The 12,306-nt window shown below is 36.3% G+C and overlaps 1 protein-coding gene across 1 annotated transcript; it reads left to right on the forward strand.

Annotated features, from left to right (window-relative positions):
* Window positions 1-1,719: 1,719 nt before the first annotated feature.
* Window positions 1,720-2,548, forward strand: LOC138138980 (uncharacterized). The gene is made up of 3 exons (XM_069059131.1): window positions 1,720-1,870; window positions 1,975-2,225; window positions 2,279-2,548. Exons 1-3 carry the CDS (start codon window positions 1,819-1,821, stop codon window positions 2,465-2,467), a joined length of 492 nt encoding a protein of 163 aa, XP_068915232.1. The 5' UTR covers window positions 1,720-1,818; the 3' UTR covers window positions 2,468-2,548.
* The last annotated feature ends 9,758 nt before the right edge of the window (window positions 2,549-12,306 follow it).

The following is a 12,306-nucleotide window of genomic DNA, read 5'->3' on the forward strand; positions in this document are numbered from 1 at the left end:
GGAAATTGGGGTGTCACCACTGCTCCGGACTTGCTGGAGGGTAGATCCGGCACCTTCCGGTGAGTCCGGGGACGACCTGGACTGACAGGACCCGACGAGATCCTGATCCGCAAAAGCGTTCGGTCTGGAACCTTCCGTAGTGAAGTCCGTGATCCGCTTGGCGATGTGGGCGGTGGTACTTAGACGAATCGTCTCCAACGGCCCTCGTGAACTCCACTACGTCGTCTCGTCGGCCCTGCAAATTCACTCGATCACTGTCCCCTTGACTCTCCCCAGGCACTGACAACACTCCCCGGCAAAAGGTCGTGAAAAATCCCCGTTCTGTCTCTGGTTCCCCCGATTTATAGCTTCCACCCCCTCTGTGCGCAGATTTTTCGGCGGAAGTCCGAGTACGTTTCCGTCGCGATGGATTCTAGAACATTCTAGAAAAATCGCGAAGATTTACAATCGGGCGGCGATTTAAATCGTAACAGTACCTGTACTTAAGTTTCCATCAAATGAGGAAACAAAGCCAATTTGGAAAGACATTTTAATAATCGAAAAGTGAAGAAATCGCAAAAGCAGGGGAACAGATATAAATGGGGACAAAATGAAGCGACTTCTACCAAACGCGGTGCAAATAACTTCTAATTACGAAGAAATTACATTTTGGGAAGAAATAATCAAAATTAGTAATGACCAAACAATCACTGGGGAAAATCTTTTGGCTTTAAAAAGGAATATTGAAATGAGACTGGGAAGCAAGTTACAAGAAATGGGGTGGGATTTAGGCAATGGTGAGAACAAAATTGTTATATTTAAGTTGGAAATGCCCACCTCGCGTTAGTTTATAACCAAACAGTTTCAATAGCCCGGAACATAGCAGAACATCTGAAATATTATCAGTAATGAGCACCGTTATTTTTCTGTCCCCAAGGTGGATTTAAACTGTATATTACAATGCGATAATACATTTTTGAACTGTCGCAAAATTAGATCACTCATATTTGACAAATGCAAATTCAATGACAGGTTTAGTGGATTTCGAATTTTTTCACCAAATGTTGGTGAAGCAATGTTGCCAGACTGTGGTAGGCCATTCCATAGCACACTGTCTTTGGTCAGTGTCATGGCCTGGTAAATGAAGATCGCCTTGATCTGATGGATTACAAAATATAAAAAATCGACAGTGCCATGCAAAGCGCCTATTTTGTTTATGATGACACCCTGTGTATCAACTGATCGCCAATACAAGGTGATTTAGGAGTAATAACTCCGACGGAGTTGAAAATGCAACCCACAATACAGCTGGAAGGTAGTAAAGGTCTACGTTCAAGTGTATTGTGGGTTGCATTTTCAATTCCGGCTGGCTCATTATTACTAGTAAATCACCTTGTATAATATGAAACAAGTAATTCAATGTATTAAAATCTTTGTCTGCTACAACTTGAAATATTTCCAATTGCTTTTCGTCTATCCGTTAATTATAAATAGTTCCCAAATTACAGAATTTGTGGTCAAATAGTACCGTCATTTTTTTATTCAGAACTGAAGCAAGCTCCTGCTCTTTTGGCAATTGTATTATGTCAAAACAAGTAGACGTTAGGACACAGATATATTTTTGCTTTTTTCGTCCTGTCCCAACAATCTAAAAGGAGCTGGACACATGATGAAGGAAAAGTTTAGTTTTTATTACAAATATTTGATACTTTCCTGGTGTGGTCACTACATAGCAACTCATACATTTGCGGTGACATTTCTTATCACGGTTTGATATTCAGTTCTCAAGCGTCCGAAACATTATTTATTCATTTGTAGTTGCAGCGGCGATTAGTCAAAATGAAAACTGTTCTGTTCTTCGCTGCTTTCCTCTTCTTCACTTCGTGTGACGGTAAGAAATACGACACCAATCTGTCGATCCGATAAAACCTTTTAACAATACCTACCTGCTTGGTCTCTTAGTACAAACAAAACCTCTAAATATTATTTTTTCAGGTATCAAAAACTACATGGGAACAGAGCTGCAAAATTGTTTCAACTGTTTTTGCCATGCCAGAACCGGTTGCTTCAGCCGTTTCAACTGCGCAAGTTATTCCATCAGTTTCGATTACTGGAAAACTGCGAAGAGTCCTGTCGTCGACGTAGATGACGATCCTGATAGTCAGACAAGCTACAGAAACTGCATGAAGAACGAAAATTGCATTTTGGCCACTCTTGACCAATATGCAGATGTTATTGGACATATGGTAGGTAACTGATCAAATTGGTAAAAAAAGAATGCTAAATTTGAATATTGTAGGATTGCAACTGTGATGGTGTGTTCGATTGCAAGGACAGATTCGCCATACACTTGCACGGATCTGACTGTACAAATCCACAGTTCACCAGGAAATATACCCAAAGATATAACACCTGTGCTAAAAGTGTGGGAACAACTGATATGAAAACTGAGGAAGGATATGAAGGGTGCGATCCAGAAGTTTTCTGATTTCGATTAATATTATATTTGTATAACATTTGCTTAAGAATTGCTTGTTTTTCCATGATAATATAAGTTGATAATCAGTTATCAGAGGATTTATTTTGATGCATTCATCTTTGGAAATCGCAATCGGTCAAGGTCTTGACATTTTATTAACACTCCTTGGACTATTACGAGTATGTTGTCTATCATCACTCGGATGCGAAAAAAATTAATGTGTATGGTTTTTGAGAGGTCAAAGCGTCAAAGTTTCACAACTTAACAATTACCTATCTTTTTATTTAAGAATATTGAAGGAGTTTAGTTGTTTTATCCATTTCTGTAGTCGATAGTACAGGTTTCGGTGTACATTTGGGGCTGTTGCCGTCTGAGGGAGCCAAGCTGCAATCCAGTAACGATTTTCTGGGGCACCATATGGATAAAGTATTTTAAAATTTTAATGAGAAATGTTACGTGCCTGCTTTTGAATGGCTCAAAGTTTGGCAATTGTATTTTTATTTATTATATTTCGGTCTGGAAAGAGAGTTTCAAACGAAAAACTTTCTGCATAAACGAAAATAATGTCAGCTTCCGTTATTTCGAAATTCGAGACAAATAAATTCAGCATGGTTGACGTTTTAAATCACAAATCTACATTTTCGAAAATGAACAACCAGAAATTTTATTCCACCAGAAACAAAATGTTGCACCAGATTACGGGTTCCACTATTATCGTCTCATTTTTATTGTTTAACAACCTAACAGACGTTTCCAATAACAATATTTTTGCAATTTTTTCTTTTGCCTGAGATTATTATAAAGGGTGATTCAAAATGATTGTGGATAAGTATGGCACCTAACTAAAAAAATTGAATTATTCTTATTATTATTACTTAAACATGCCCAGAATAGAATTCACACGAACCCCCGATATATTTGAGTAATTTGACACTTAATAAACACTTAACCTCAAAATTACAATTCCTACCAAATTTTACACTAGATAGCGTTGCCTCTAATTATCCAAGAAAATGTGACGTTGGTGATTTTTTGATTTTTGAATGGACTTTAGTTGCCGAGTTAAGTGACCTCGAAATTAATTTTGACATTCCTTGACGTTTAACGTGTTACATAAAATTACGTCCTATGGAACTTTTGCAATTTTGCAATTTTTTGCTGTTAGCAGAAAAACAAATCTGTCTCAAGGTTGTCACCTTATTTACTGCCATATTACGAAAATTGATTCGGAGTATATCTTTCAATAAAAATTATTGCGAGTGTAAGATTTTTAAGTTCAGATTTGTCCCCTCACCCACTCAGTCAAGTTGAAAACCAAGTTCCTAATTTAAATTTGTTTGTTAAAATGAGTGATTTTTTTTGAAGTTTCTTCTGACAATTTATACATAGGCCTAAAAATTTCGTTGCAACCACAATTTCCAAATAACTTTTTTTAACTTATTTTCAATGAAATGACATTGCTTCATCAATACCAACCCAATTCCTTTAAAATAAAAGTCACTAGCTAATTATTTTATATTTTTTTTCAATTAAATTAATGAAGCCGAAATAGAAAAAAATAGCTTGTTACACTCGTTTCACAAGACATTTTGTCAAACATTTTTAGTCTTTTACAAGCAACAACGATTTGCCTGCTAAAATTATTATTAAATCAATGAAAAAAAATCCATATGGTACGAGCTTTTGGTAAGCGCACTGTGTAGGTAGTTTGAAATTTATACAACAATGCTGAAAAAAAAACATTTTTTACCTCAAAATATGACAGTGGCGGATACTGATGTTTGGATATTGTTTTTCCATAGATTACTTATTTGAAACTTTTTTTTTCGATGTAGGTTGATAGCTGAGGTCACTTAAAAATGTTGATAGACTACGTCCACTGATATAATGCATTTTTTTAAATATCCTTAGATAACAAAATTCCCAAACCATAACATTAAAATATTAAGAAAGTATCATAGATTGTGTTGGTAATATCTTGAAGCATTCGCGCCACTGATTCTCATTGGTTGTTATGAAACCCACGCGAAAAATAAATTATATGACATTTCAGATTTGAAATTGTCAGTTCTGTCAAAGTGGTTTAAGCATTTAGATTTGCGATTTTTCATCTTTAGAGCTTTGTTTTGCGATTCTCTGGTTTTAAAAGTTATTAGTTTTGATCATGTTGCTGTTTTGATCTGTTCCGTTGCGATATTTTGTTGATTTTTTTTTTATTTGTGAAGTGCCTCAAGAATCTAATTACAACAAACATCGAAAAGGATACAGAGGTAATTTTTGTTCATGCATTAAATAGGAGTACATATTAAATAATCTCTTGCTTGTGTTTAGCCATTTCCGAAAAAAGCTGGATATTTTAATTTCAGTAGCCAGCTTTTTCGGAAATTCGAAAATGTATTGTGGGTTGCATTTTTTATTCCGTCGGGCACATTATTACTCGTGAAATACCCTGCATTAATAAAACCTAATATATTACTCCTACTGTACTGAAGTTTCCTTTCGTCTTTCCTAAGTGCAAGCATGCAGAATAATAATAAACGTGTAAACCTGCTCTTTCCTTTTTTTTTTTAATTTCGCGCCGGATCTATTTGTTGTAGCGTAGAGTGAACATTTTTAGTAACATTTATGTCAAGCAATCTATGAGTGGACAGAGTTTACCAAATTGCAATTTAAGGCAATTGTGACTAAGCTAATCTAAGCTTCATTTAAAATTCACAAAAATTATTTTTGTATGTTGATTTTGTGTAGAACGATCGGTGGCAATACATAAAGATTACTTTAATGACATAGTTCCTTAGGTAAAGTAAAATCATTATAGATGTGAAATGTCAAAATGACGTTTGGTTGGTATCAACTAAAATTACTAGGCGCGCTTCTCGGGATTTTTTAATTTAAGTTTTTCTTCTGGCGCCAATCGTCAAACGTGACAGGTAGATTTATGCAAGTTATAAATTCAAACATTTTATTGAAAGAAGAATGCGTTCACAAAAGAAACGAACATTGCTTTCCGCAAAAGAAAAAGTGTGGGTGGTTAACTGCTACAATGAATTGCAATTTAATAATTATTATAATCTTTTAACAATGTTTTCCATTTTTTCGAGTATAACCTCACTCTTAGCATTTGACATTGACTTCTTGCGAATTAATTCTGGTTTTTGAGAGCCGATAGGAAACGTAAAATATGCATAAAATGTCTGTTTGCTGTGTCGATTTTTGTCGTCGTTCGTAAGTGGTGGCTTTAACTCAATCAAAAACCCGTTCCGACCTAGCGCAAACCCCGTAAAGCGCCTTAATTAGCTTTTTAGTTTAATAAATAATTAACGTGCACTTGATGAATTTTCAAAGTTTTATCTTGTTAACTCTTCATTTGCTTTACGACGTTCTTCCCCGGGTTGAACTTTATTTAATTACAAGTCGTTATAAGTCGGGCGGAGCTTTAACCTTCGGTCAATTCCGCCAGTTGACGGAACGGCCAAACAACAAAGTCTCTTCAAGGTACATCTCCGTGACTTATGGTCCATTAAGCCCAAAGCTCGTTTACTTGAGCATTCATAACGAGGAATAGCGACGGCGCTTAACCCCCCTCTTACCTGAACACCGAGAAAAGCTTATGAACCAGTAAAACATCGCCGGCGAGGTATTAAATTATACACCACGTAATAATGAGAGTAATTAGGGCATTTCGCGCTGGCGTTTCTTCAAGAATTACGAATAATCCCGACTCCGGTCCTGGGCCCCCGTTGGAAATGGGTCGAGTTAATCTGGAGTACGTGCGCGACTATGTCTAAACCCTAGACTCCTTTGTGTTTAATTGTAAACAATCCAAAGCCCGACGCGGTCCTATGCGAGTGCGGTTTCGAAACTCCGGGGATTTCCCATTTCTATACATGTGTATCTGAGTATAAGACAATTGAAGCGGTAATAACCAAAAATTGCTCCCTTGTCTCGTCGACGACGCAAAACCGCAGGTGTTGAAATCTCATTTTAAAATCTAATTAATTTTCGGCGATGCAACGTTTCCTGTCGCATTATTATGGAATTAGTTTTATCGAATTGGGGGCGTGAAAAAGCCAGAGAACTGAGAAAATTCCACTGAAATTAATTAGATTTGATTTTTTTTAATGAGGTGTCTTCGAGAGTTATGCAACCAACAATACGCATCGAAAATTTATTTGGCCTAATGAGGGTTTTATTTTTATCAATTGATAACCAGAATAAATAGGTCAATAAAAAAATCAAAGTCTGCAAGATTATCTTGAAGATTCAAGATTCTCATATTTTGCACCAGTTGTCAAAGTGTTGTCAGGTTGGCAGAAAATTCGAAACAGTGAATTTTATAAATCACGTTTGGAACATTGACTTTTGAAGTTGTCACCGATTGTCACATTTGACAATTTAAATTAAACACGTGTCTCACTCATAGACATATGCAACATAACCTCAATAATGATCTAGGGGAAATCTAGGGTGAAATTGAGATACAACTGGACCAAATGTCAATGTTTTTTAATATACAGTTTGTTCTTTTTCTGTATTTTGACACTGACGATTGATTATAAAAAAAACGGACTATAAATATGTATAGTTGGAACCGCTCATGTGTTATCCACATCCATTGATGTGGAGGCACGAAAAAAAAAATTACTCGATTAAAATATTCGAATGAATAACAGTAAAAACTGTTAGTATTAGAACAGCGATCGTCTTTTCTTCAAAAAAACTGTAAAGATTTTAACGCACAAAAACACTTTCACTCACTCTGTGTTTCAATTGATGATTATCCCATGAGCGAAGTATCAAATTAGGGGTTAGGAAAAAAAATATTCGATTAAAAAAAGACCAACATGTACCTAATAGTTATTTATGCAACGAGTTTCTGTGTAAATTGGGCTTTTCTAATTGCCCGAGGGACAAGATTAAAACACGAGCGTAGCGAGGGTTTTAAGGCCTCGAGGGCAATTAGAAAAGCCCAATTTACCCAGAAACGAGTTGCATACAACATTTTATTGTTTGAAACAACGTCCTGAAGCTTCCAAATCTTTTAAAAATGGTTTCGCATTTGCTTTTGACAGTTTTGACAAATTTTTCAAGACCTGTCAGAAATGTGACGTTGAATGTGTTGTCTAGGGCAACGGTTCGCTATCTGTTCATTTTGTTTTAAGGCAGTTAAGAGGCAGTTTACAAAGGAGAAAAATGAAAATTTATGACAGTTGAAAACAATAAAAAATATATAGTTCTATTATTGGTCATTAAATTTATTACGTGGACTTCCATAACACTAGTTTCAGCAAAGTGTAATCGTGATTTTTTTCAGTAACTCTTTTATTAAATCCTCATCTCTGAATAAAATTGTTTTCAAATTTGTAACAACTGTTTCCTTCCACTAGAAATATTATTTTTTATCACTACTTTACCCTGAATGTACTATTATTCAGATGTTATGAAATACGTGCTTTTATGAAAGCAGTGTGACAGAAATCACCAAATCACTCCAATTTTCCACTTGGATTTTTCGCGAAATCGGAATGATTTTTAACCATTTTTCCACCGACGATTTTCCAGACCGTTGAATTTGAAACTTTCGATAAATACATAGTAACAAAAAATGGTACACGATTCCCCTTCATCTATTTACAATGAAACATTTTTCCCGAATTATTACGAAAAAAGATGAACCACATTTTACATAACTTAAAGTTTCTTAAGGTGGAATTCGTATTAAATAGTGGATTTTATTCTTTCATTCAATAGTTTTTACTTTTATACTTTTCAAGGTTGACACCAATACACATATTATTGTAAATATTTCTTAATGCTCCAGGTGTGTTCCGGGTGGGCTCCGGTTGGTTTCCGGGTGGATTCCGGGTCGGCTCCGGGTGCTTTCCAGACCCGTTCCGGGTCGGCAGATATATCTTTCAAACTAATAGAATATCTACTTGGATTCTTGACTTAATCTTTAAATACCAAAACACAATGAATTCTTTGTAAAATGTATTTTGGGTTGCATTTGTATAAATCTAAATCTGAATGGCATCTACAACATGTTCTAACTAATAATTCACACTGAATTAACTCGACGTTACAGAAATCAACTTAAATTTGCGCAACACTCGATTCTTATTCGCTGTCGTTCGTTGATAATTCTTACTAACTCCCTACGCTGTCACCTTTTATCTGATCCGACACTGTTCTCCTTCCGGAGTTCTCTGGATGATGAGTCGATCGTCTCGAAACCTGTGTCATCACCTCCGTTCGAGACACAGGTGCGGATTTGGGAGTTTCAAACGCGTGTCGACCATTCCACCATTTTGTCCAAATCTTGGTTAAGGAAATGCAAAAATTACGAACTCAAACTTTCCTAATTCTGTATCGAATCTCAAGGAATTTCGATGAAGCGTTTTCAAAATATTTATTGAGTGTTTCCATATTTTTTAGCGGCGTGAGTAATAAATTACAATGAAAATGTAATCCATTTCAAAGAAATGCCGTGCTGTGTAGCAGAAAGAACTGCTTATCAAGGTTAAAGTCAGTTTGCATTAACTTATAAAACAAAATGATGTTATAATAGGTTACATCTCTTTTGTTGTTGTCAGTGTGCACAAAGCTAGTGGTCTGTGTAACAAAGTTGGAAAGAAAATTCAGTTTTGTAAACGGTGAGTTTCCAAATAATTGCATCTTCGCATTTTGTAGGTGAATTTATTGGATAATTTGTGCCGTTTCATTAAACCTCAACGACTTTTTCAAGTGATCGGTAGCGTTCTGAAATAATTTCGAAAAAATTTCCGCAATTAATAATAACAGTGTCAGCGCCAAAAAAAGTCAAAGTGACCGCAGCCACACACGCTACATTAAAATGCGGATGTTTACACGGCGATGTAAATCTAAAAGAAAAATTAATTCTATATATCACAGCATTTAAATATTACACCCAATTACCGTCCGTACAATACCTCGACCTTGTAGGTAAAAAAATGCCACGTTTTCCTGCTAAACACCTGGGCGAGGAAACGATTTTTGGAATAAATTTTTATAATTAAAAATCCGATCGTTAAATCACAGAACGTTTTCTACTTGAGGTGCTTCAATGTTTATAATTAGCCTCGACAACCTTGGACCTGGGACGTCGTAATTGCCATTATGTAACATCGAATTAGTGGACGTTAGTTTCGTCCGGAGCGGACTTTTTCGGCTTTCAATTAGTCCCGGAGTGCGCCACGAGGGCATTCCGGTAAAATATGATCGAAGCAATCGGGGTGGCTCCCGATCCGTCTAATCTGTGACGACGTCGGCCATTGTCGGATATGAAATTGGGGAAATATTAATAGAAACCCACCCCACCATCCATCCTCCATTAAGCCCGGAATAAACCATTAAAGGGACCCGGGGCTTTGCAAACACCCCATAACATTCCATATATGTGGTGTTCATATTATGCGCGAAGCCTCACTTTATTAGTACCTCTCCAAATTATCGCCACCCTCTAATTAAAACGATAAACAACAATGTCCTTAGCGTCACGCATTCTTGTCGCCATCACGGGACTGATGGACGGAGGGGTTGGAAAAAAATGTCACATCAAAGACGCAAGTTGTGCGAGTTACGAATTGCGGGCCCTTTGTCGCAAGGCTTATACCAATCAGGGGTTGTTAACGAGTTGCCGGGTTAAATGCGGAATTATGTCAACGACAGGGACGGCGGATTTATAAATATGGTGGCAACGTGGTATATTGTGGCGAATAATCAATGACGACCGGTCGCGATTTATGCTTGCTACGCCATTTGGTAAAATATTGGGTTTTTCCTGTACCATAGGCGCCCACGAGGTGCTCCCCAGGTCGTGATTTATCGCTTCTCGGCGACGGCGCGCATTCGCGATTTTGCCCAAACGGATTAAAGCTAGAAATTGTGCGTAAATGCCCACAGATTTTTTCTAATTACTCGTTTCAAATTTAGCGACGAAAAAACCAAATTGACTTTATTAAATTTTATTAAGGAAGTTTAATTAGTTTTTAAAGCCTCATATACGTCTTTCTTTCCTTGGGAATCCTTATAGAGAAAATCCAACAAGAAGTTTTCTCGACAGATTGTCCATCAAGGGATGCAGATCAAGATTTCATTTTTCCAACAAAATTCAATTCAAATTTTCTTTGACTACAATAAAAAGAAGATTTGTTACAACACCTCTAACCCACGCAACATCGAGTATTTGCAGGAAAACATTTTTATTGGAAGCTTTCGAAATCATTTTACTGGTTTGAATTTGAATTGCACTTCGTGGTTTGATTTTATTTATGGTCCTTTGGAGCGTGTAACGGTAGGAATTACCCACAAGAATGACGTTTGTGGCAGAAGGTAGGAGAGTGCCCTAATAATGGGTAATATCCATTCCACGCGAGCAGAGCATGATACTGTTTCCATGAGTAAAAAATTTGTTCATTTTTACTAGCAGAATTAATTTATAGCTTTTTTTTTATAATCGAAGACGTCCACAGACTCGTAAATTATGACGTTAAAAATTATTGACATAGCATCATGTCATAGCAACTTTATGGTTTCTATGCCATGACCTTAACTAAAGGTGCAATTTTTCATTCCCTCCCGAGGGAGAGGCAAGCTCCTGAAGCTTTCCTCGCCTTTTCAGCCACGACGGGAAGATTAAGGAAGGAAGGTGGTAGATAGGTGGTACTGAGGGGTCAGTACTGACCCAGCATTCGCCTTTTCTTTGATATGAGACCTGTGCTGATATCAAGATGTGGTAGTGTGGGAAAACAACTGAAAAAAACCTTCATTAGGTTTAGCCTCTGCCCTGGGATTTGAACCCGGTACCTCCCTAATGCAAAACTGCGCGCTAAGCGCTTGGCCACAGTGCTCTTTCTTTACTCAATAGCAAAAACATATGCCATTTGATCAACAAAAAAGGGGCTGCTGAGAAAAATAAAACTTCTGAAAACATGTGTCGCGTCTTAATGAATTGTCACTAATGTTAATTATGACATTTATGTGCAATTTGTTACAAACATAGTTTTCATTGGAGAACATTAAATAAACAGATAAAAAGCAAAACAACAGCAAAGATTTTTCAGATATTAATATTAAAATATCTCTTGTGTGTTATGCAAGTACTGCTTGTTTCAGTTGTAAAATTAAATTCATATTAACAGACAAGGTTAACTTTTTCAGAATTTCTGTCCATGAACCTCACAGTCCACAAACAATGAGTGGAGTTTTATTGCAGTAGAGTATGAGATTAATTTAACTTTTTTAATTGAATTCCCAACATTGATGAATTATTTAAATTTTATATTAAAATCGACACACCACAATTAATTTTCTGGTTTAATTAACCGTTGCGTTCTCAGCAGTTAGATTTTAATACACAAATCACCACATCACTCAAAAGTTAGTTATGTATTATGTATTATTATAATATTTTGCATCACTAATTAGCTATACCAAAATTGGACCACGAGAACAAAAAATTGTGTAATTTTAGTAAAACTGCTTCTGTATTTTATTTGTGATAAAAACTACTATTTTCTACTAGCTCAGTAGAAAGTAGACATTACCTCCCTTGTTTTAGAGTTGAAATAGCTATTTACACAACAAGAGGTAAAAGCGATACTTTTTTCACCAAACGAGATGAGCAACACGCCGTGTGATAAAAAGAAAGAATAATATCAATTCCACGCCCTGTGTTAGAATATACTGAAATCCATGGTTGTCGGCCAATCACATCCCTCGTATTTTTATTCTACAACGGCAGACCGCCAATCGGATGCGTCAAAGATTGTTTCTTCTTGGAGAAAGTATAGTCGTCAACTCGCGTATAATGGCTATTATTCACTCGG

The sequence above is a fragment of the Tenebrio molitor genome, chromosome 9 (assembly GCF_963966145.1).
Source record: "Tenebrio molitor chromosome 9, icTenMoli1.1, whole genome shotgun sequence".
NCBI lineage: Eukaryota > Metazoa > Arthropoda > Insecta > Coleoptera > Tenebrionidae > Tenebrio > Tenebrio molitor.

Coding starts and splice junctions, on each gene's coding strand:
- LOC138138980 (XM_069059131.1), top strand. CDS start 1,819: ATGAAAACTGTTCTGTTCTTCGCTGCTTTCCTCTTCTTCACTTCGTGT. Junction 1,871..1,974: donor CTTCTTCACTTCGTGTGACG/GTAAGAAATACG, acceptor TTATTTTTTCAG/GTATCAAAAACTACATGGGA. Junction 2,226..2,278: donor CAGATGTTATTGGACATATG/GTAGGTAACTGA, acceptor TGAATATTGTAG/GATTGCAACTGTGATGGTGT.